We start from the raw sequence: 25103 nt of genomic DNA on the forward strand, positions 1-25103 counted from the left end.
CTATACCCAGGGAGTCGAGAATGTTTCCCGCCAGAAAACATCCTAGACCGGACCGAGAATCTCAACTCGCCATCTCCTGATTGGCAATCCTACGTCTTTGCACGCAAGGCTAATTGGAGACCCTATTCGGTTAGTCACCCAGAAATTCTTTCAAACATACCTTTAAAAATTGCTTCCATCGTGAATTTCTTATCTCTCATCAATGAATTTCTCAAAAGAATTTTTTCTCTAAAGAATTTTCGAAGGAACTCCTGAAGGAATTTCCGAAAATTTCTTTATGAATTTTTTCGATTTTTTTTTAGAACTTTCATCGGAAATTGCTTTGGATATTTGTTTGGAATTCCCTCTGAAATCTTCTGAAATACCCTTAGGAGAATTTCTTCGCAAATTTCTTTATGATTTCTTTATAAATCTTTAGAAACTCTTACGAAACCTACTTCAGTATCCTATTTCAATCTTTAATAAATTTTCAATAAAAATCTTCCTACAAAATTATCGGCAGGAATTTTGGAAGAAATTTCATATGGCTTTGCTAAAAGAGTTTCCGAAGGATTTCCTGGAGAAAGGTATTTCATATATTTTTTTTAAATATATTTTTCTCTGTGATGTATTTTAGAGTCAATGGTATGTTCAGCATTTCCTATGTACTTCCAGCCCAGCTTTACAAGGTTCGTTACATAATTTGCGAACAGTCAAAAATTATCACAAAATAAAAAAAATCAAAGGGATTTTCTGAAATTATGAAATGTACGTAATTATAAAAAATGTGCTTTTTTATTTTTCATTCGTTTCATGAAACATGGAATAAAAAGTAAACGATTTACAAAATGAAGTAGGTATATAAATTCCAGTTCAATTAAACTTATAAATATAGAATCAATGTGCTGGAACAATTCCATTCATTTGAAACACATTTCTATTTCTAATTATGAAGACACTTTATTTGGGTGTTGTCCACTTGAACCCGGTTCCGCTGCCGTTGTACTATCTTTGCTAATTGCCACTCGCTGAGAACGCTTTTTACAGCTTAGTCACCGTAGGCCGATATCCACGCTCATCAGCAGTGTAGTCCACCCGATATTTCTGTCCAGTCGGGTCCGTGAATTCGTACGACCCGGTGACGGAAATGGCTGGCACTTCGGCACCCTCAACCGGTTTCAGAACGCCGGCTTCTTCGCGTTTCTGTCCGTCGGATTGTTCGTACCTAAAATGCACGTATGGATAACATTAGAATGTGAATACAATGTAATGCACTTGACGGTTTCTACGCAAAGTTATAGCCTCCTTCTACGGTGTTCTCGTTTGTAAACTGCACAATTTGCACTTCATCCTGTGGCGCGGCAAGACTGCATGCCACGATAGCGAAAGTGAAGACAATCTGAAAAATGAGTGAAATAAATAATTAAATGAATATTATTTTTGGGCGTCTTAGGAAAAAATACTCCTCCCCCTGTACATTTTGTGGAGACGCAGAGGTAAGTACGGGTTTTCCTTCTTCCTAACTGACTACAAGGACGTGGACGGTGCCGTTATTGATCATATGAAAAATCGGGTCACTGAAACTTGCACACTGAGAATATTTGAACAATCCCAGTCAATCATTCAGATGATTCTTTGTGCAGTTTCACTGATTTTGTTCAATCGCGGAGTAGCAACCACGGATATGTGTAGTCAGAAAGCTAAGCTGAGAATTTCCGAGAGGATTTGGAAAGAATTGCTCGGGTAAATTAAGAAGAAATTCCCAAAAGAAATTCAGGTAAACTGAATGGCGAATTCCGAAGAATTTTCTTTCTCCCTCACTCTTATGTAAAACTTTTGGTATGAAGCATTACATTAAGGAAACTCCCTTCCTCCCACTAAGCGTTACTTAATTTATGGATGTTCACAATTTATGGATGTTCACTTATTCGAAATATTTTATTATTGACTGTAACTTGTGATCTGATGCAGTAGTTTGCACTCCGTTTTCACCTATTCAAAGATAAATAAGTACCCATAAAATAAAATGAGGCCCTTCTGAGCCGTGCGGTAAGATGTGCGGCTACAAAGCAAGACCATTCTGAGGGTGGCTTTCCCGGTACCAGTCTAGGCAATTGTCTCGACTTCCCTGGGCATAAAAGTATCATCATGTTAGCCTAATGAGTCATGATATGCGAATGCAGTAATGGTAACTTGGCTTAGAACCTCGCAGTTAATAAATGAGAAAATGCCTAATGAACACTAAGTTGCGAGGCGGCAATATCTCAGTGGGGATGTAATGCCAATGAAAAAAAAACAGATCAATCCACCTAGCGTTGGTGGTGCCTTTCTTGCGCATTAAAATAAGGTACCCCGGGGCAAGTGGGACCTAAAAAAACGCTAGTTCAGAAAAATGTTAACGCATTCTTAGAAAACAGGGTATTTCAGGACATTAACCACGGATACGTCATCATATGCTTCCGTTGTTGAAGTGTGGACTTGTTGTAAGCCATTTATTCAGTTACAAAAAAATATTGGTAGCGACAGAAATAGAATTTACCTGTGGGACCCTTACCCCTTCAAACAGGGGCAAGTGGGACCTATTCTGCTTTATACTGTCGAACGAAACTAATTTGAAGAATGTAGATATAATGTTCATGTAATTTCTGAGTTATAGCATTTCATATCATGGATGGAGGTTTATTGCTTGTCAGACTTTTGTTTTTGCAAAAAAAGGGATAACAATGTTAGCAGATATAAAAACAAGACAACACTCGGTTCACTGTTTAACTGACTGTTGCCTGGCTTCTATTAGCTTACTTTTTTAACAAATGTGTTAGATGGAAAGTATAAACAAATCTTTGTTCACTTTTCGAATGAATGTTTCTCTGTTTGGAACACAAATTAGTACATAAATTAGAACTTCAAAAGGAAATGGCCAATTTATGTCTTAAGCACTTCATTTAAGTAAAAATCTGAGAATCTGATGCGAAGTTCAAAAATAACAAAACACAAGACAAAACCTGTTGATCTGTTGTAGAATAAATAGATTATTTGCACTGTAAACGGAAAATTTCGTATAGTCATTACGTTCTCCTCATTTTCAGAAAGTACACATACACATTTGGTAAATCAACTGTACATTACTACGGAATCAACATATCAACTGCATTTGATTCAAATCCATATGATATATGAGTGCCGTAATTATGTTTCACTAGACAACAATCTAAAAATAGGTTAAATGGCTCTATCGAAAATGTTGTTCAGATATGTCCCACTTGCCCCATGTATGTTTAAACTCAAGGGCAAATGAAAATTGCTGATTTTGGCTTTAATCAAAACTTTTAAATCGTTTTAGATGTCACACAATTATTTAACTGCTCAAAATATTCACTTTCCACATCAATGATGAATTTAAAAATGACTATTTTGTTGTAAATCCATTGAATTAAAATAAAAGTAATAGATTTTGCCGGTAGTTCAAAGTCATCATTGAACAATACCATTAGTATGGTTCCGTAAATGTTTTTGATTCCAAATATTTTTGTGTCAGGTGAATTCGTTGATAGTTCTGCTTCATCTTTCTAGAACATTGTTATCATTAAAAACGTTCACCGATTAATCGGCAGCCATAGTACCCTATATTATATTTATTCAGACTAAGGCCGAAGTGGCCTGTGCGGTATGTAAGAGTCTTCTCTTTCGGCTCGGTCCATGGCAACACGTCGCCAGCCACGCAGTCTACGGAGGGTCCGCAAGTCATCTTCCACCTAATCGACCTTGCTCGCTGCGCACTTCGCCTTCTTGTGCCCGTCGGATCGTTGTCGAGAACCATTTTCACCGGGTTATTCTTCGACAATCGCGGTGTGAACGATTGATGGTTCTCTCAACAGCTTTTGCAACTCGTGGTTCATTCGACTCCTCCATGTACCGTCCGCCATCTGGACCCCGCCATAGTTGGTACGCAGCACTTTCCTTTCGAAAACTCGAGTGCGCGTTGGTCCTCCACGAGCATCGTCCAGGTCTCGTGTCCGTAGAGGACTACCGGTCTAATGAGCGTTTTGTAGATGGTCAGTTTGGTACGGCGGCGAACTCTATTCGATCGAAGCGTCTTGCGGAGTTCAAAGTATGCACGATTTCCAGCCACTATACGCCTCCGAATTTCTCTGCTGGTATCATTTTCGGCAGTCACCAGTGAGCCCAAGTACACAAATTCTTCTACCACCTCGATTTCATCACCACCGATGCCAACTCGCGGTGGGTGGCTCACATTGTCTTCTCTTGAACCTCTTCCTATCATGTACTTCGTCTTCGACGTGTTGATGACTAGTCCAATCCGCTTGGCTTCCCTCTTCAGTCTGATGTAGGCTTCCTCCATCTTCTCAAAGTTACGTGCCATAATATCTATGTCGTCGGCGAAGCCAAATAGCTGGACGGACTTATTGAAAATTGTGCCACTCGTGTTAATCCCTGCTCTAGTACCCACTTACCCCGTATTTTCACTTGCCCCGGGGTACCTTAATAAGAAAACACATAAGAGAGGTCAAAATAGCACTTTAGGGAGATAGATTTTACTTTTTCCATCAATTTATATGCATTTGCGGTAATTTGAATGCATTACTGCAATTCTTGAAAAAAATTTTTCGTTTTGAAATTTTTTCCCAAGGGGACCCTTGGCAGAAAAACAATGTTTTTCAATAACTTTGGAACGCGATTACCGATCGGGCCAATTTTCAATAGGAAACAACTAGACAGCAATCCGCGTCGACTGCAACTTGTTGCAAGCAAATCGAATAATACTAAGTACCAAAAAGTGTGTCTCACATTTTTGCATACACACACACACACACACACACACACACACACACACACACACACACACACACACACACACACACACACACACACACTGATCCTATAGCCTTTACGTATACTTTGTATACGAGAAAGGCAAAAAGAAGAAGAAGAAGAAAAAAAATTCTAATACTAAAATTGTGCAAAACAAGATCTGCTTGCACTGATTATGAATAATGCTCAAGTTATTATGTTAGCAACCTTCATTTTTGTTCAACCCTTCATATTACCTTATGGATTTGTTCACTTCTAAAGCTTTTGAATTTGATAACCAAGTTACTCACAGAGTGGAAACAAGTGAGTTTCTTGTTGTTACTCTATTGAGGGGTATAGGGTCTTTGCGCAACTCTATATAATAAACTCTGAAGTATAATATATGCCCTGTGTTGAATTCAATTTGAAATTGAAAGATATCTGAATTTCGTGGAGGTGGTTATCGACTGTAATTAACTCGTTGAAGTGTTTATCGGCTATGCAGTCATATGACCAGCTAAAACGCTATATTAATTCTGATCCTGATTCTGGATCAGAATTAATATAGCGTTTTAGCTGGTCATCTGACTGCATAGCCGATAAATACTACATATCTGAATTTCAGTAGGTTGATATCTGTCGCAATCTATTTCATTATGACGTGTTTTGAATATGATTACACATAGCATTGATAAGTGAAGAAAGTAACATGGCAATTAAAGAAAATATACTTTGAATGGGACACACTGAGGGATCAGTGTAGAGCGAATCCACGGCGATTCTAGTCTTCTCTAGATAATATAAATGAGTTGAGATTTCCTTCCTGATTTAACTCGCAAACGGGTTGACCGATTTGCAAGATTTTTTCCCTGATTTGAAAGTTTGCTAAAATACGCTTCATAAAGCTTCACCTGGTCGTGTATTATGCACCATGTTGTAGTGCATGTTTGGTTTCATCACCCACATCGGTTTGAAACTTGGTCGGGATTATGCCAAATCGCACTAAGCGCCAATGAAAAATTACCCATTTTCTTGCACAAGTTTTCATGTAGCAGATCTAATTAATCACAAATCGTATCGGATATGCTTCCACCATATAACTGAGGATATTTAAATACAAATGTGCGAAAAATTGATGGATTGATTTCCGTTTCCAATTTTACGAACAAAATATCACAAGTCACCCTGACCCCAACTACTTTTAGTAGTGACACTTTGGCTGCTAAGTCCAAGCAATCTAGATGTGGGTCACGTGAACAGGAATGACGTTAGCAACTTTAAACTTTTACATCGACTGCATGAACGTTACAAACCTCCAAAAGTAGTAAAATAACGAATTTGGCAAATAATTTTGACTATATTTTAGGGCTTATCTTTGTTCCTCTTTTTTGACCACCCCGCGCGAGAGCCACGTTCAATTAGATCACTCGAAGAAAGTAGGGTAAGACGGTATAATGCGCCCCACCTGGCCAAAACGCCCCCTTTGATTTCTAGAAAACTATAACTAATTAAGGGTCAAAGTCAGTTGGTACCTATAAATATTTGTAAAACCATCATACTATGTGAATGAGGAAATATTTTTTGTACAGCATGATAAAATAATAGCAAAATACAAAAAGTTACAGTTTTGATGTAACTTTCAATGTTTGTTTGCACAACATTCTGCAGTGGTGCTAGCATACTGTCCGCAAAACTTGGGCAGTTGGGCAACAAAATAACTTAGCTTCCATCTTTAAAAATGTAACGTTTTTCAAAAACATATTTCCCTGGTCAAAACGTCCCAGTGTATGCAGGACGATATGCCCTTACCAACTGGACACAAGCGTAGCGAGCTTGCAGCAACTGCTTTCATTTGGAAACTTTTGAAATGTTATATAAACCTGATTAAATGGAGTTATGTTGGTTTTTTATGCCAAGCACAAAAGGATTTGAATGAAGGGCTATGAAACGTCTTTGGTTAATATGGGGCGTATGGCCCTGGTACTTTTGAAATTCATTTATTAACGATTTTTCAAAAAGCTCTATTACGTGTTATCTGTAAAAATTTTATATGACTACTCACGGGCAATGCATTTGCGACTTCCTGGACTACTAAATAACACAAAGTTTGCATAAATTGCGTTGAAAAGTAAAAGGTTATCAAGGAGTTGCCTTAGGGGGCAATGGGGCATATTATACCGTCTCACCCTATGTATCGAGCCAGCCTTCGGAATAACGCGTTGGATGGCGACAACGAATCTGAAGTCTTAAGCAAGTGAAGATCACACTGCGCAAGGTGAAGGAGAAATGCAAAAAAGGAGGTGTGTATCGTACTTCGTAGCAATTCAAGCAATTCTTCAAACGATTTTTTTTCCGTTTGGAATAATACAAAAATATCATTTGTTAATAAATTTAATTTTAATTAAGAGATTGAATGCCTCGGAAATATAATATATTAAACCCTTTCTATGTAGATAAGTTTTTTGAGATAATAAACGAATAATCAAAATTCTAAAGCGTATCTGACATTCAACTTCTTTTTTGATGTGGACATATTTTTCAGGCTCGTTAAAATGATAATCTGACTGTCTTCCTCAGACTCAACGTTTTCAGAGAAAATGTCAGCCGATTGTTGATGTCTAACGTCCTAGCGTTCATCACAATCATGGTAGTAAAATCTGTTTTAATTATCAAATATTTTTGAAAGAATAATTTTCCAACTCCTCCCTATTTTTGTATGGTATCAAAAAATAGGGTGGCCCATTGTATAAAAAAAATTAAAAATATTTTTTTTAGTTCTCGGAATACTGACATGTCATGTTATACAAAGTTGTAGCGCAGCTTATTCCAATAAATTTTGCCTAAAAAGCTTTTTTCATAGCTCTTGAGTTGACTGATTTAGAGCAATTTTACCTAATTGAATTAGGGTATCAAAAACAATATTTATGATCTGCTCATATCATTTTCATTTTTCACAAAGGTCACCTTTTGAAGATCTTTGGGGCTTTTCAAAACACGTGTTTTGCTATAATACCATCGTCTGTATCTTCTTCCGTTGTCGAGTTATATCAATTTCCTTGAAAAACATGACTTCAGTAAAATTGGTAAAACTCGAGATAAAAATAACATATCTCAATTTTTGATACAATAAAGAATATTAGTTGTTTTCAAATGCCGTATAAACATATTTGTTTGGTTTTCTCAAACCGAAGATATCAACTTATGAAGCTTTAAAAGTCACCCGAAGACGACTTCTTCGAGAAATCTAAAACAAAAAAGTAGATCAAAAATACTGTTTTTTTAGGTACACCTAATCTAATTAGGTAAAATTGCTCTAAATCAGCCTACTTAAGAGCTACAGAAAAAGCCCTTTTAGCAAAATTTATTGGAATAAGCTGCTCTACAACTTTGTAGAACAAAACATGTCAGTATTCCGAGAAATAAAAAAAAAAAATTCCAATTTTTTTCATATGTTGGGCCACCCTATTTTTTGATAGCACTCATAATGATGGCCTTACTATTTCGAACAATTTTGTAGAACAACATTTCTTTCTAAAAAATGTAGTTTTGGCGTAAAATGCATCTTTCCGCGTAAAACTGTATCCTGGACCATGGTGCAACGTACAAACTATATCAACATATTACTGCAACCTAAGCATTTTTAGGCTGATAACTCAAATTTAATCAAAATGTCACTTACATCTCTTTGCTTCTAACCCCCTAAAATCAGCATTCTATTTATTATGTTTTGAGTAAAACACTTCCTGCTAGAAAATGAAAATTTGTGAAACACGGATAAAAATCGTCAATTAGTGTATAGATAGGGTAACGGTTCAGCACTTCATCTCATAGCTCCTATTTCCATCCCATCAAAAACAAAGCAATGAAAAGGAATTTGGTTTGTTTTTTATTATTGTGACTTTTTTTTACCAGTGAGCACGCGTGTAAAGGCCGGAGTACAATGGAAACGTTGCGTTTGCGTTTGAGTTTGCGTTTTGTAATCCGTTTGATACGTTTTGTACTAAAATACAAAACGTACGCAAAACGGATAAGCAACCCACAATGGATACGGTTTTTGACAGTTAAAATATTCTTGTCGCTGTTGGGTTCCAAATAAGTTATTACGGAATGGACATATGTATCTCTGAAGCTCGAGATTTTGAGCTTATATTTATTTAGACAAGTTATTAAAGTATTCAGAAAATTTAAAGGAGAATTAACACTGAATTTCTGGACATTGGAGGATAGAGGTTAATTAAAAATCGTGATTGATTCAGGTGGCAAGCTTCCACTAGGTAGCAAGTTTCCCTAGGCAAGTTTCCAGACAAGTCGATCCAGGAATCCGCAAGTCAATCCGCAAGCTCCTCCAGGAATTCCTTTATAAAATCCTCCTAGACTTCCTCCGAAAGTACCTCAAGATATTCTTCTGAAGCTTTCTCCAGAAATTCCTTCGGCAGTTTCTTCAGGAGATTCTCCACAAAATCCTCCAGAAATTCCTCCGAGAGTTTATCCAGAAGTTTCTTCGTAAATTCTTCTAGAAGTTCCTCTAAGAATTACTCTGGAACTGCCTCCAGGAATTCCTCTAGAAATGCCTACAACATTTCCTCCGGAAGTTTCTACAGGATATCTTTCAAAAATTTCCACATGAATTATAGATAGTTTATTTAAAAATTTCTTCGGAAATTCCTTCAAGAATACCTCGGGAAGTTTCTCCAAGAATTCTTCTAGAAGTTCCTTCAGGAATTTTTCCAAAAATTACTCAACAAATTTCCTTTAGAAGTTTCTAAAGGAAGTCCTCTAGAAATTTTTACAGGAATTTTTTCGGAAGTTATTACAAAAAATCATTCGGAAAATCCTTCGAATAATCCAGTAGGAAGTTCTTCCAAAAATTCCAGAAATTCCTCCAAGAAATACTCGGAAGATCCTCCACAGTTGCTCTGGAAGTTCATCCAAGAATTGCTCCGGAAGTTCTTCTGGGAATTGCTTCATAAGCTCCTCCAGGACTTCTTCGGAAGTTCCTCAAATTTCCTCCGGAAGTTCCTATGAGGAATTCCTCACGAAGCTCCCCAGGCATTTCACGGAAGTTTCTCCAGCAGTTCCCCCTGAAGTTTCTCCAGTAATTCCCCTGCAAGTACCTTCAGGAATTCCTCCAGAAATTCCTCAAACACTAACTTCGGAAGTTTGATAAAAGAATCCTTCAGAAATTTTCGAAAGTTCCTCAAGGAATTTCTCTGGAAGTTCTTCCAGGAATTCCTCCAGAAATTCTTAAAGAAAAATACAAAAAATCTTTCGGAAAATTCTCCAAAAATTCCTCTAAAAATCCTCCGGGAGACCCTCCAGGAAGTCCCCTGGAACTGCCTCCAAGAATTTCCCCAGAAATTCTTCACATTTCCTCCGGCAGTATCTCCAGCAGACAACCCCCCCCTCCCACCGCCCCACGAAGTTTCTCCAGGAATTCCCCCCGAAATTTCACAAACAATAACTTCGGAAGTTTATATAAAGAATCCTACAGAAATTTTCGGAAGTTCCTCCAGGGATTCCTCCGGAAATTCCTCCAGAAATTAATCCGGAAGTTCTTCTAGAAATTCCTCATAAATTTCTTTCGAATTTCTACAGAGAATCCTCCATAAATTTCTACAGGAATTCTTTTGGAAATTTCTACAAACAAACATTCGGAAAATGCTCTGAAAATTCCTCTTGGAAATCATCCGGAAGTTTCTCCAGGAATTGCTTCGGAAGTTCCTCCAGGAATTGCTTCGGAAGTTCCTTCAGGAATTCCTCCAGAAATACCTTCAGGAAATTCTCCGGAAAATCTTTCAGGATTTCCTCCGGAAGTTCCTCCAGGAATTCCTCCAGCATTTCCTCCAGGAATTCGTCCGGAAGTTCCTCCAGGAATTCCTCCGGAAGTTCCTTCAGGAATTCCTCCGGAAGTTCCTTCAGGAATTCCTCCGGAAGTTGCTCCAGGAATTCCTCCGGAAGTTGGCTCCAGGAATTCCTCCGGAAGTTGCTCCAGGAATTCCTCAGGAGTTCCTCCAGGAATTCCTCCGAAAGTTCCTCAAGGAATTCCTCGGAAGTTCCTCAAGAATTCCTCGGAAATTCCTAAGAAATTCCTCGGAAATTCATCCAGGAATTCCTCGGGAGTTCCTTCAGAAATTCCTTCAGGAGTACCTTCAGAAATTCCTTCAGGGGTTCCTTCAGAAATTCCTCCGGGAGTTTTCAGAATTCCTCCGAAAGTTCCTCCGGAAGTTACTTCAGGAATTCCTCCAAAAGTTACTCAGGAATTCTTCAGAAATAATCTACATGATCCTCCGCAAATTCCTCCAGGAATTTCTCCGGAAGTTCCTTCAGGAGTTTCTCCGAAAGTTCCTTCATTAAATTCTCCAGGAGGTTCCTCCAGGAGTTCCTTCGGATGTTTCTCCAGAAATTCCCAGGGAAGTTCCTTCAGGAATTCCTCCGGAAGTTCTTTTAATATTTCTTCCGAAAGGTCCTTTAGGATTTTCTGGAGAAACCTTGAGGAATTTCTGGAAAATTTTCAAAGGAAGTTCCCTGGAGGATTCCCTATAGAAACATCCGGAGGGGAATTCCTGTAGAAACTTCCGAAGGAATTCCTGGAGGTACTTTCAGAGGAATCTCTGGAGGAATTTTCAAAGGAATTTCTGGAGGAACTTCCAGAGGAATTTCGGGAGGATCTTTCCTCAGGAATTCCTGGAGGAACTTTTTCAGGAATGCCTGGAAGAACTTCTGAATGAATTCCTGGAGGAACTTCCGGAGGAATTCCTGGAGGAATTTCCGGAGGAATTCCTGGAGGAACTTCCGGAGGAATTCCTGGAGAATTTCCAGAAGAATTCCTGGAGGAACTTCCAGAGGAATTCCTGGAGGAACTTCCAGAGGAATTCCTGGAGGAACTTCTGGAGGATTTTTTTCCAAAGGAACTTTTTTGTAGAAACTTGCGAAAGAATTCCTGTAGAATTTTTCGAAGGATCCCCTATAGAAACACCCTAAGGAAGTTTTAAGGAATTTCTTGAGAATTCCTGGAGGAACTTACGGGTGAATTCATGGAGGATCTTCCAGGGGAAATCCTGGAGCATTTTTAGGGGGAGCTCCTGGGTGAACTTACGGATGATTTTTGTGTAAGCACTTCCGGAGGTATTCCTGGAGAAACTTCTGGAATAATTCTTTGAGGAACTTCTGGAGGAATTCTTAAAAGAACTCCGGGCGATGCCTTAAGGAACTTCCAGAGGAATTCCTGGAGGAATTACCGGAGGGTTTTGTAGAAACTTCCGACGAATTTCCTGAACAAATTTCTGGAGGATTCTCTGTAGAATCTTGAAGGACATTTTTAGGTATTTTTGGAGGAACTTCCGGGGGAATTCCTGGAGGAATTTCTGGGGGAATTCCTGGAGGAATTTCCTGGATGATCTTCGGGCGGAACTCCTGGAGGAACTTCGGGAGGAATTCCTGGAGGAATTTCCAGAATAATTCTTGGAGGAACTTCTGGAAGAATTTTCGGAGGAACTTCCGGAGAAATTCTTGGAAGCACTTTCGGAGGAATTCCTGGAGGCACTTCAAATTCCTTACGATTCACCTTTTAAATGTCTTGCTATTTCCAATGGAAATTTAAAAAAAAATGTCTTGTGAAACTTCCTTGGAATTTCCGTTGAAATATCTTTCAATTTTCAATGGACATTCGTTAAAATTTCCAATTGAAATTTCTTACAATTTCTTATGGAAATTCCTCACGATTTCCCATGCAAACCCCTTACAGTTTCCCATGAGAAACGCTAACAGTTTCTCATAGTAATTCCTTGCAATTCCTTTTGGAAATTTGTTACAATTTCTCATTGATGTTCTTAAAAAAAATTCATGAAGTTTCCTAACAGTTTTTTATTGAATTTTCGTTCACAATTAGCCATGGAAACTTCTTCGAATTGCCCTATGAAGCTTTTAACAATTTATTGTTTATATTTCCAACAGTTTCTTATGGATATTCCTTAAAATTCTCATAAAAATTCATTAAAATTCCCCATTGAAATTCGTCACAATCTTACTAGCAGTTTGCTAATCGAAATCCGTCAAATGTTCTTATAGAAATTGCTCTAGAAATTTCACTAGAAATTCTATACAATTCTCATGGAAGTTCCTCTCTCTTCATGATTTTCCACGGACATTCCTCAAATTTTTTCATGAAAAATCCCATAACTGTTTCTCATGGAAATTCCTAACAATTTCCAATAAAAATCCAATTTAATTTTCCTTGGAAATTCCTTCCTATTTTCTTGTACTTAAGGTACCGAACATAAAACCAGCTCTTCAACCCCGTAGAGCACTTCTGATTGAATATTGAAAATATAGCTTAAAATCGTAATTTCATAATTAATTTTGGATTAAACTCCACGATCTGTTACCATAAGGGATACAATTGGATGATTTCCATGTGGCGAGTAAAATAAACTTTTTAAGAGTTCGGCAGCTTATTTAATGATATCTTGGTGAATTTAAATGATTCAACCAAATTTGTCCCTACAGTTCCTGAGTCTTCAAATATAAAATGACATCTTATAATGTATCCGTGTGCTGCTCTTTTATTAATATTATTATTAATGAGTGTCCTGAGCTTATAAGCTACCAATTCATCCACTTTTAAATAAACTTATTCTCAATTTAAAATATACCATTCCCAACATTTGTCGTTTTCTCTGTATGTTTACATCTGTTTTCATCATTTATCGACTGATTTTGCTTAAATTTATCATATGTCTTGCTCGATTTCGATTATCTATCATATATAAGACCCGATGCCGGTGAAATCCATATCTTAAAGCATCTATTTTGCCAGCAGCATTGAATTGTTGAATAGCATTGTTTATACATCTTAATTGTTCGCCATTTGACCAAAATATGGTTTCATTCAAAAACATTGAATGTTTAAGTAGCAGATATTTATTATTATGAATATAATCATGAAAAAATAACATTAAATGACATTAATCGCTTTTATAATAAGACATTTTATAGAAAAACATTTGAAATTATTTTCAAATAAATGAACTTTAGAGAAAAAATTTCATCCATTTTATGTGCGCATACATTTAAGGAAGGGATGAATATTAAAATGCATTAAAAACGGCTCGGTTGTTATTAAATCAATTAAATTTCCTTTGAAATTTTCGAATATATTCATCTAATCCTTGCTGTACGCTCAATTTTGAGGTGACTGTAAATTGATTTCATTCCGTTGATCCTTCCATCCCGTGATTTCTTTCATTCACTGTAAACTTTCGCGCCACCAAGTAGGGGAGAACAGTCCAAAACAACACAGTTTTTGTAACTTTCTAACGCGGTGTAAAATGACTCATTTGCATGTGAAATTATGGTGGTTGTTTGTTTTGTGTAACGAACTGAACAAAAATGGTGAAAGTATCGCAAATCGTAAAATTTTATTTTAAATAAAGAGATTTCGCTCATTTTTTTCTATCGCAGCTCGATAATGGATCACTTATATTGAATTGTAATGGAAACATTCGTTCAGGAATGTCCTACGAAAGATTATATGAGCGAATTTATAACTGAGGCCATTTTGTCCCGTGGGTACGTTTTGCACTGTTCTCCCCTAGCATGTGAATGATTGTACCTTGATATTATGTCGTTTGGCATAATGGTCATTTGGCATAATTGCTATTAGAGCTGTGTGGTTGATAAATCTCGCGCTAAGTTTCATAGCGGCGTACCTGTGTTGATCGATTTCTCTTAATCGATTTAATATTTTGTTTATAACTCAATTCTCGCGCTTAGTTTCATAGGGGTGTAACTGTATAGATCGATTTATCTTCGTCGATATTTTCTTTTTATTATTATACCGTTTTGCGCTAGTTTGTCGATGATTTAATGGTCTGAAGTGATAAAGGATTATTGTATCTTGCATAAGAATCAATAATCACGGTTGTAGCTTTTGAAACAATTGAGTTAATAACAAAATATAAAATCGATTAGGAGAAATTGATCAATACAGTTACGCCCTTATGAGTGTTACGCCCTACTAAGTGCGAGAATTGTTTCAAAAGTTACAACCTTGATTATTGATTCTGGTGCAAGATACAATCATCCTTTATCACGACAAACCATCATCGACAAACTAGCGAATTTCGGTACAATATTAAAAAGAAAACATCGACGAAGAGAAATCGATCTATACAGGTACGCCCCTATGAAACTAAGCGCGCGAAGCCATTCCGTTACGTTTTTTCTGTCATATGGGCTATGTAGAATAAAGTAGGTTCTTGTAAAAATGGTAACATTTCAAATGCTGACACGCCTTTGAATTAATGGCATTACTGGCTAATTTTATTTTCCATATAAGGGTATGCAAGAAAACTTTCCCATTGCGCATTTTTCCTTTTTACTAGGAAAATATTTGTCATGGAAAGTGTTTTTTTTTTAACGAATAACATTGCCACGCTCTTTAACAAACATCACTTCTATTTGTTGAGCTTAGTATATTAGTATATAATACTAAGATACTCTTCATCTTCTTTTGGGCCACATGTTGTTTTCTTAAGAAAGATACATGCTTTAAAATGAAGAATGGAAGAAAAGATTTACCTCCTGCCGGGCAAATGAACCATTTTGAATTAAATGAACCAATCGAATTCGTGTGTCTCAAATGGAGCAAATGTATGATATCTTCTTCTGCCTGGGCAAATGCATTCTTGGAAGGAAGGGATCATTTCTGCCCTTGCCTTAAACCGAGCAAATCCCAGAAGTAAAAAAGTATCCATTGCCTTAGGTGTCGTACACTAATTATGTAAGCACTTATGCGATGAGGGGGTCAACCCTTACGTTTACGTTCTTACGTTTCATATAAATAAAAAATTATTAGTTTATGGAGGGAGGGGGCTTGAAAACCCAGAAAAATTGCTTACGTAATTATTGTACGGCCCCTTATGCCAGGCAAGTCCATTCCTCAAAGAAGGGATCATATCTGTTCTTTCTTCAAACCGAATAAATGCCCGAATTAAAAGAATCCTCTTTTGCCTTCTGCTGGGTAAATGCACCATATCTCCCCTTGCCTTCAACCGAGCAGATGTCTGGTTTAAAAGAAGAAGCTGCCGGCAAATGTATTGCTTGAAAGAGAAGATCACATCCACCCTTACCTTGAATCGATCGAATGCCCGAAAAGAAAGAGGAATAATATCCTCTCTTGCCTTTTGTCGGGCAAATGCATCCCTCAAAAAAGGGATCATAACCTTCCCCCCCCCCTCCCCCTTGCCTTAAACCGAGCCTCGAAACCAAATGACTGAATTGAAGGAAACAGTCATATCCTCTTTAACATGCTGCCGGGCATATGTTTCCTATATAAAAAGGGATTGTATCAGCCCTTTCCTTGAACCGAGCAAAAGCCTGAATTGAAATAAGATATCATATTGTCTCTAGTTTTTTGGCTGGCAAATGTATCCTTTGAATATTTTTTTCTTTCAATTCGGGAATCCTCTCGGTTTATCGCCAGAAGGATGTGAAACCTTTAATTATTAAGGGTTTCATATCCTTCTTGGCGATAAACCGAGAAGATTCCTGAAAGAAAGATTTGTCTTCTCTTTTGCCTTCTACCGCGCAAGTACATCCTCAAAGAAGTGATTTAAAACAAGCAGATGCCTGTATTGAATAAAGGAAACTCATGTTTCATGTTTTGCCTTTTGTCGGACATATGCATACCACAGACAAACAGACGTAACACTGATGAAATTCCCATCGTCCATATTCTAAACGGTCGCTTTAAATAATACTGATTACTCGCTTCACACCTAGCGGCATGCGCATCGTTTACCTTCAGATTTGATATCTCACAATAGCGCTTTCTGTTGATATTGTCGTACTAAACAACAATTCGGGCCACATGCTCGCGAGATGGTGATAAAGTAACTGGGCGATGGATTTTTCAGGAAATTATTCCAACTGTAACGTCTTATTCCAACTGTAACGTGTAACGTCACACGTTCAGAGAAGGAATCATATCTGCCTTTGCCATATGTATGGAAAATGGGAAAATGCATCCTTTGAAGAAGGAAGCGTATATTTTTTTACTTATACTTATAAAGTGTACTTTCAAAACCATGCTTATGTCTCCTGCAGAATCTGCTTCTTTGAATTTGATTGCCTTTTTTGTGTATACAAATAGTTTTTTATGCTGATGCTGATGTTTTTTTTTTTTGCTATTTGAGTTTTCGTCTTCTGTAAGATGTCAATTGCGATCTTATTTCTGACCTAAAGCCAAAAACATGCTAATTGGAAAAGTCAGATTTAATAGAAATTTCGTACAGACCACCAATGTCTTCGAGCACTGTTTTTATCTAGACTCTTTAATGATGTAAAACCGACAATAGTTATGAAGAATTAAAAACATTTTGCATTACTTCCAAAATTGGTGATTACATAGCTATTGTGCCAAATGACCATTATGCCAAACGAGATTATACCAAATGTCCATCATGAATATGATCATTAGGCATATTTGCGTTAAATCTTTGACACTCTTATAAGCTCCATGGACCGTTTGTTTTGAGCTTATATCCAGCGGATTAAAGTGAGTTTTTAATTTTAGTCGATTAAAACTATTAGCTTTAATAAAACAATGGGTTGAACTGACAAAAAAATCCACAAAAAATCAAAGAAAATTCGAGTAGAATTTGAAAAGCTGTGAAAGTTTGGGTTAACCAAGAAATTTATAAATTCCAACCGCGAGAAAAAAAACCTGAGTTTCCATCACTGGAGAAACATCTTTGCTGGGAGCTAAATGACCACAACAGATCTATACGTTTTAACAGTTACATATCAAACATGTTCGAGAATGAGAACAACGGAAACAGCAGCAACAATCTTCGGCTATAGTTAAGTGGTAATAAATGAAAAGTTGTAATCGGTTTGCTATACACCGCTGCAATCAGCATGGTACTACTGTGTGCGAAAAATAGAACAACAAAATTGGTTATGTAAGACACTAGCAGTAAATGCTCTTAAACGCAGGATCTTGAAACGAAAAACAAATATTGATACCAGGAGGAATGACATAACGCATCTGAATCGTATCGACTGTCGCTGCTATCCACAGGCTACAAACTCCACAAAAGTTGAAAAGCCAAAGTTTAACTTTGTGATGTCTGTTTTGACAGACGGCTGGGACCAATCATGGTCCATCTCGCCAAGCCAAAGTTTAAGAGTAAGAGTAGTAAGTCATAAATTCTGCCGATTCAAGATGCACACGCTTCTACGCGTAGTTATAAATTAGCTTGTATTGAATGTATTTCACTTCCTAGAATTTTACTCCCCATTTCTGGATTGAGAACGTCCACTTATAATGTGACTATTAAAAGAGAAGAAATAAAACAATCATTTAAAAAGTTTGAAGGCAAAAGGGTGTAAGTGACCTTTGCCAAAATTTGAGGCATATATTGCAAAAAAACTATTTGTATTAGAGCTTTAGGCAATATATTAACACAAAAAATCGCAATCTACGGAGTTTAAAATAAATTTCGGCCATTACAAATATTTAATAAAAATTATGTCCTACAGATATCCAAAAGGTCAAAGGGAAGATAATAAAAAATAAACTGATCGCATTTGTTAACGATTTTTTTTTGAAAATCCTCAAAATTTTCCGGAAATTTTATTGTTGTCCCTCAATTTATTAGTTTTTGGCAAACAAAATCCGAAAAAGGGACTTTTTTTATGTATCGGCCTTAAAAATTAGCGGAATATTGATGTATTTTTAAAATTTTATATAAATTGCTTCATTTTATAATAATTTATACAATTATTTCTTCCAAACGACTGAATTTTGAAAAATGTTCCAGCTCATTATTTTTTTGATACTAACTTTTTCTCGCTTATACTCATTTGCTACTAACCCCCTCATTTGATAATTTCACCTGTATAATATAATAGATGAAGTGTATATTCCATCATATTCATTGAGAAACAGTTCAATTTATCATGTTTCCATGATATCCATTTTTATCCAAGAACTTTTGATAAGATATTGAAACGTTGCACAACTTTTGGTATCTGCCCAATTCGAGCCATTCTGCAACTCACCAAGAACTTCATATTTGCGAAAAAAAACTTGTTTGCCAAACTGCTTATTCACTTGGTCACAATCACTTGATCTGTGGTTACACTCGTTAGAAGCACTTTTCCAATTAGTGTCCACCGCTCGCCACTGTTTATCTATTCGAATTCCGATTCCTTAATAACAGCCACCGATCGCCTGTTGATGTTGAAGCGCGTGTATGCTCCCGTCTAATGCTGCTGAAATCGCCACTCGTTAAGCGCGCTCGAGAGGACACCTCTGAACTTATGACCGCGGTAGAATAATAAAACGATTTGCGAGCTTGCGCCAGCTTTTATATAGAGAAGATGTATACTTATGTGGCAACTTTAGCACATTAGATGCTAAACCCTTCCCAAAACAAATGTGTGTGTCCACCTGGCCCCAAGAAGATGAGCGGTGGTCTTGGAGATGAGATATCCAAGGGTACCCCTGATATGGTCCCCGATCGGTTACGTCGGCCAATTGAGTGTATTGGAAGAAGTCAGAGAACTTGTTCATCGCAAATGATGATAAATTTTTTACCGCACTTGAAAAATGCATTCAAGCGAATATTTGTGTAGGATTAAACGTTCTGGGTTCAGAACATCAGAGGCAACAAACCGACAGCGACTCTTTTGGGAAAGCCAATAAATTACGAAACGGGAATGAGCTTAGTGCTACGATCCATACAAAATGTTGTGATGCTTCTTACAAAAAGTGTGACATGTGAGAGAGAGGGATTGTAAGTCGTGAATTTTTACGTTACGTAATTAATTGATCTTCCTTTTTTTTGGAATATTGATCAACGAGCAGAGGCCATTAGCACCTTAGCTTGGTGCGGTTCTATGGGAAGTAAGTAAAAATCAATGTCCGAATATCTTTTGAGGACTGGAATTTTGAAAAAAAGATTAATGTCGCATTTGGTGATAAAATGGTAAACTGAATCAGGGCATTTCGCTGCGAACACTGAGGAACTTAGTTTTGGCAAAAATAATCTGGTTTAGAATTTTAGCTCCAATCCCTGTCTCACGGCTACGCAGAGCCCCACCCTGAAGATGACACACCGAAAATTATCATAAAAATAGCTATCCTAAATATTGGAATCAGCTTCTCACAGATGGAAGAACTTCAACGTGCAGATGCAATAAACAAGAAGAGTCCGTTGGGAAACGGCGACGTCATCCCGGTTATATTGATAAGCGTGTTTTGTTCCCATAATCGTCGACCAACCCAGCCCCAAACCATGGTAGTTAAAAAAGAATAACAAAATGTTGTTTTGAATAATCGAGCAGACACTTGTGAGATAAATGGATAATTAATCAGTTATCACTTTGTATAAATAATACAACCTTTGAGTAAACGCATTGGTGCAAGCTTTGTATATGGGTGCTTTTGTATATGAGGGGCCCCAGTTAGCCTCGCGAGCAAAGGCGTAAGATTTCCAATCCAAGATGGCGAGTTCGATTCTCGTACAGTCTATGATGTTTTCGGTTGGGAAACATTCTCATCTACCTGGACATAGTGATTCTTTTGTTTTTATTCCAACATAAAATATATACTTATGCAGTGGGGGGATAAGCTTTCAACTAGGAAACTGAGACTGAGGAAATGCTAATGAGACACTAAGTTAGAAAGGCAGGCTGAATTATAGTTGAAATGTAGAGTTTTTGAAGAAGAAGTCGAAGATGTATCCGAGTATGGCAAATCGCACCTTGTTCCAATCAGTGATAAAATATTTGAGTATGCTTCACTTGATAAATCACTTTGAAGTAAAATATATTCAAAAATTTTACCAAATATCAAATTCCAATAATGTTCACAGGTCATTAGCAATAATGTATATACATTAACAAAAATGTGTTTAACTCGAGAATAAACAAATCACTTGAAAGAACGGAAAAATATTTTATACACAAGCACACACAGATCAGACACCGCCTCATTTCGTTCAACTGAGTCCATTTTTAAAGACACCATGGGTACACGCAACTTTCACTAAAAAAGCGGAATTTATTCAGATTTCAGGGACTTGATGGCAAGGGACTTACAATGGAAGTTAGCTTTCGAAAAAAATTCAGAACGCATACTTCGGAAATGATTATTTTAGTTATTTTGATTGGAAACGACGCATAAACTATGCCAAATTTGATCAAGAACCTGTATTCCGGACCAGGGTTGTTAATCGATAAATAATCGTCGTTAATTTAACGCCAACTTCGATAACGATAACGCTTTTACGATAATGCTTCGTTGACGATAAAGTGAGCGTTGAATTAACGTTATCGTTATCGAGTATTTGTTGATTTATCGATAATTATCCAGTTAACTGTAACATGTACTTTAGTTCAAAGTACAAATATTCACAAGTTGGATTTGGAATATCTATTTAAAAAATATTGTATCGTCTTACAATATTCAGGAACGCCTTTAAATCCTGGAATTAAATTGGGATTCAAGGAGGTCACCGAATTGACCGAAACATTTTTATTCAATCATTGAAGTTCTTACAGAGTCACTGATGTTCATAGTATAGAGAATCTGAGAACATTTTAATGTCTACCTATACTTATGTTTAATCTAGCATGATTAACAAAACTTCTGTTTTGAAGATCCGGAGCACCTAGTTATATGAATATTCAATGACTCACAGACTAAACTGCTTAGTCTAACCAAATCATATTGAATAGGTGACGAGGTTAGTCCACCAATCTGTTGAGAGAATGTTTACTCGGTACTGGTGCTGCCTGGAATGTGATGCAACAGATCGTTGCATCAAATAAATTTGTAGTACTTGAATCCCAATATATTGCCGAGGGGTTCCGATTCCATGTGAATATTCTTGCTTATACGATAACGATTAGCCTCTCATTAAAAGCGTACTTATATTTAAGTGTCACTGTCTCAGAGAATTAAGTCCGCCTGGGTACTGCAAATTTCCGCGGTCTTCTTATTGGAACATATATGCTGCACAGTGAAAAAAAAACACTAAGCCATCAACAGAGCGCCTCACTTCTCATCGTTTCGTAGAGTAGCAAGCATTAAGCTATAATTTTAGAGTGCCCCGCTTCAATCAAAATCAACCAGCTGCAAACAATTTGTTTCATTCTCGGCTTCTGTCAAAATTTTACACCAACTTCATACGCGTAATCTAGTAACCCCATTATCGCAAAATTATCGAGTTAACTTACGTTAAATTATCGAACTCTGATTATAATAGTTCACTTGATTCATCGTTATCGTAGCAACCGATAACGTTGATCACAATCAACTTTATCGGCGATAACGATAGATTAACGATTAACAACCCTGTTCCGGACTATCCGCCGGAACCTGTTAGGGGTCGTACACTTATTACGTAAGCAATTATCTGAGTTTTTCAACCCACCCTCCCCTCATGTAAGATTTTTTTTCCTTCAAATGATTTTTTATTTATATGGAGCGTAAGATATTGACCGACCCCCCCTCCCCCCATAAGTGCTTACTTAATATGTGTACGATCCCTTACGGGGTCACTTTACGGAAACAGGCGAATACCATCATGCGACACATCAAACTTCATGATTTCATAAGTTATGGGAAAAAACTTCAAATGATGCTATGCCATCAATCATTCTTATATTAGTATTGTGGATTAATTTTAAATATAGACTCGAAGTCGAGTCAAGTACGAGACACTGAAGACGGCCTTACTGTTGAGGTCGAAATACGTATCTGTCAAGATACAATTGAGTGGTGGAATTCAATGGGATTGAACAAACTCGTCTTATGACAAGTGAAGACATTCCACTAAAAAGCGCAAAATAATTTTCTTAACAAAATAAATTAAAAAAATACTGTAGTTTGATATCCCAAAAAATCAAGAACATCAAATACTATCGAACAGGGGGTCCCGTAGCGTAGTTGGCTGCACGTTCGCCTTACAAGCGAATGGTCATGGGTTCGATTCCCAGCCAAACCCTCGTCAGTCGCCAGATCCGCAGCCCATACGGTGGCGTTTGGGGTACGCGCCTTACCGTCACGGCTGCCTGATGACGACTGACAACTTGTTCTTCTCAGGCATTCCTCCAACGTTACCCGGATAAATGGCAACCGAACAATGCAACGATCATTGGGTAGACGACATGGACAAACGGACACAATGGACTCACGATCAGATGGACAGGCAACGACAACAACAATGATAATGGAAAATCTAAAAAATAGATTCTGTGTGGATTCTGGCAGCAGAATGCACAGTAGATCTCGGCACAGTAGCGGTTAAGTAACACAGAGTGTCTACCAAATAAAGAAAGGAATAAAAAAAATACTATCGAAGGATCTTTAGCTGATTTTCTCCATGAAGACACTCTTGAACGTATTTTTGAATGCTGCTCTTTTCGGACGCATATAGTAGATCGCAGAAAAATGTGTTTGTAAGAGATGATTTATTTTTGAAAAAAAAAGTTTCATTCGGAGAAATGTTTTATTCGGGGAAATTGCATTAGGGGAGTTGGTTTTCGGGTAATTGTCGTACAAACATTTCCACTTATATTTCTCATTAGATACCCTAAGTTACTGGCTTAAACCATATTAAGTCTTCTTTGGTACTCTTCCAACTATGCCCTTTAGATAAGGCTACTACCCAGTATATGGGACACTACCTAGAAATCCATTACATCGAAAGGCCATTACCTCGAAAACATTTGGAAACAGTAGTTTTCAATCACAATTTTCATCTCTCACAGATTCCGTTAACCCTTAGCTTCCCATGGTAGCCGTAGAGCTCCATCCAATTTTGCGCCTTCCACCATTCATCGAATTATTTCAACAACAAAGAGTAGTATTTGGCACAACTTTATGGTTTCATAAGACTGCAAATATTGAAAATCAATTTTGATTAAAAATACTGAAACTATTGAAAACAATCAAGTCACTATTGATTTACAATCAAAAACTTTTTTTTTGCAATTCCTGATCATAATACCTGGTTTACAGTTCGTCTTTGAGTGATAAAACGGCCTACTTTTCCATACCAACGAAATGGGTGCTTTAATGAACATTATGCAACTCAAATGCGTTTATAATATTCAGTATAACACTCATTTGGGTTGCTATAATGAAAAACCAACATCAGAACAGTAGTTTACATGACTACATTTCGCTGAATTAAGCTTAGGTAGAATGCTTCAATAGTGTATTCTACGCGCCCCGTAATAAATTAAATAGTTAATACATATACTGCTTCACGGCTTGTCGAACTTCACTTCACTTCACTTTAACATGGAATCTGATTGTTCTCTACAGCAACATAATTTATTGCCAAGAATGATCATGTGGAGTAAATTAGACTACAATTTTGGTACAGATTTATCAAACCTTTATCGTCATTGAAAAAAATTGCGTGTGCAACTCGTTGCAAAACTCGATTATTTCAGCACTCGTAGCACGTACAACTCGTGCTGAAAAAATCATCTTTTTGCAACTTGTTGCACAAACTACTATTTTCATTTTCCACTAATTTAAGCTATGCTAAATAACTTTTGTTCTAGCATTTTTCGCATGATGATTCCTTCCTATTGAAATCTTTGAAAAAGTCGTAGGGAAAGAGAGGTTAAATGCCGTCAAATAACTAATTTTGCAAAGAATATGAGTTACTCAGAGAAGCGCAATACAATTTTTTTCGAACAACATTTCTGATTTTTATCTAATGAACTTGAACTGTTGCTATACGTCATATGCGGCATATGCGGTATTTCGAAAAATTTCGTTTCAGGTGGTTCGAAACGAAATTCTGCATAGGAAATTCATGGAATTTGAGCATGGCGAAATCTGATTTCTAGATTTCGTTTCGTTCCTCCTATGTCCTCGTAAATTTTCAAAATTTTCACTAGAAAAAAAAAGTTTTTAACAAAATTTAACGGAATTCCGCGGAACTTCGAAACAAATTTAGAACTTTCAAACTATAGTTCGACGAATGGAGTGATGTGTAATGTGTGTGTGTGTGTTTGTGTGTGTGTGCGTGTGTGTGTGTGTGTGTGTGTGTGTGTGTGTGTGTGTGTGTGTGTGTGTGTGTGTGTGTGTGTTGTTTGTTCTTCCTAAACAATGGAGGAATCTGCTCAACAGACATCCTGGGTTGACCAGGAAGTGCTGGGTTAGGGGCCACCTCCAATGAGGGAGGCAGGACTTGCATCCCCGACCAGCTAAACCATCCTTCCATTGCCGCCAGCCCATCATCCCTTCATTGGTACAACCAGAAAGTAATGCTTCAAAGGGGTCA

The 25103-nt window shown here is 37.2% G+C and overlaps 1 protein-coding gene across 1 annotated transcript; it reads right to left on the reverse strand.

Moving 5' to 3' along the window:
* Positions 1 to 755: 755 nt before the first annotated feature.
* Positions 756 to 19133, reverse strand: LOC134214284 (endocuticle structural glycoprotein SgAbd-5-like). Its single transcript, XM_062693690.1, has 3 exons — positions 18853 to 19133; positions 1269 to 1378; positions 756 to 1204 (listed from the first exon to the last, which is right to left on the reverse strand). The coding sequence occupies exons 1-3, from the start codon at positions 18862 to 18864 to the stop codon at positions 1021 to 1023; spliced, it is 306 nt and encodes a 101-aa protein (XP_062549674.1). The 5' UTR covers positions 18865 to 19133; the 3' UTR covers positions 756 to 1020.
* Positions 19134 to 25103: the final 5970 nt, after the last annotated feature.

The sequence above is a fragment of the Armigeres subalbatus genome, chromosome 2 (assembly GCF_024139115.2).
Source record: "Armigeres subalbatus isolate Guangzhou_Male chromosome 2, GZ_Asu_2, whole genome shotgun sequence".
Lineage (NCBI taxonomy): Eukaryota > Metazoa > Arthropoda > Insecta > Diptera > Culicidae > Armigeres > Armigeres subalbatus.

Coding starts and splice junctions, on each gene's coding strand:
- LOC134214284 (XM_062693690.1), bottom strand. Junction 1,205..1,268: donor GAAGGAGGCTATAACTTTGC/GTAGAAACCGTC, acceptor CGTGCATTTTAG/GTACGAACAATCCGACGGAC.